Source organism: Morone saxatilis, unplaced genomic scaffold (assembly GCF_004916995.1).
Source record: "Morone saxatilis isolate NCDOM2014 unplaced genomic scaffold, NCSU_SB_2.0 Contig24, whole genome shotgun sequence".
In the NCBI taxonomy this organism is placed as follows: Eukaryota; Metazoa; Chordata; class Actinopteri; family Moronidae; genus Morone; species Morone saxatilis.
In genome coordinates this window covers 25,881,643-25,881,885 of record NW_023339807.1, presented here as the reverse complement: position 1 = coordinate 25,881,885, position 243 = coordinate 25,881,643, and the positions used below count along the sequence as shown (strand labels likewise).

Sequence of the window (243 nt, the reverse complement as noted above, 5' to 3'; positions counted from 1 at the left end):
CTTCTGTCAAGATCTACTGATATAGTTTCAGCCTATACGATCTAACCTGCGAAGTTACCTGCTGCAGCTTTCATTGATTGTTTCTACATCAGCTCGCTGTAGAAGAGAGTGGAGATGTTTCTAACTTTAATTTTTCCTGCTGTCCCTCAGTTCATCCCGATGCCTGTCCTGTACGGAGTCTTCCTCTACATGGGAGTGTCCTCGCTCAGAGGCATTCAGGTCTGTCTGACCGTCTGTCTGTCT

General features: G+C 46.5%; 1 protein-coding gene across 1 annotated transcript in view; it reads left to right on the top strand.

The window, feature by feature from the left end:
* Positions 1–243, top strand: part of LOC118336538 (sodium bicarbonate cotransporter 3-like) — a gene marked incomplete at its 5' end in the record, with an annotated part of 12,422 nt that overhangs the window by 10,314 nt on the left and 1,865 nt on the right. The window contains 1 exon segment of the mRNA XM_035673206.1: positions 151–219. Within this exon segment, the coding sequence (XP_035529099.1) occupies positions 151–219 (69 nt within the window).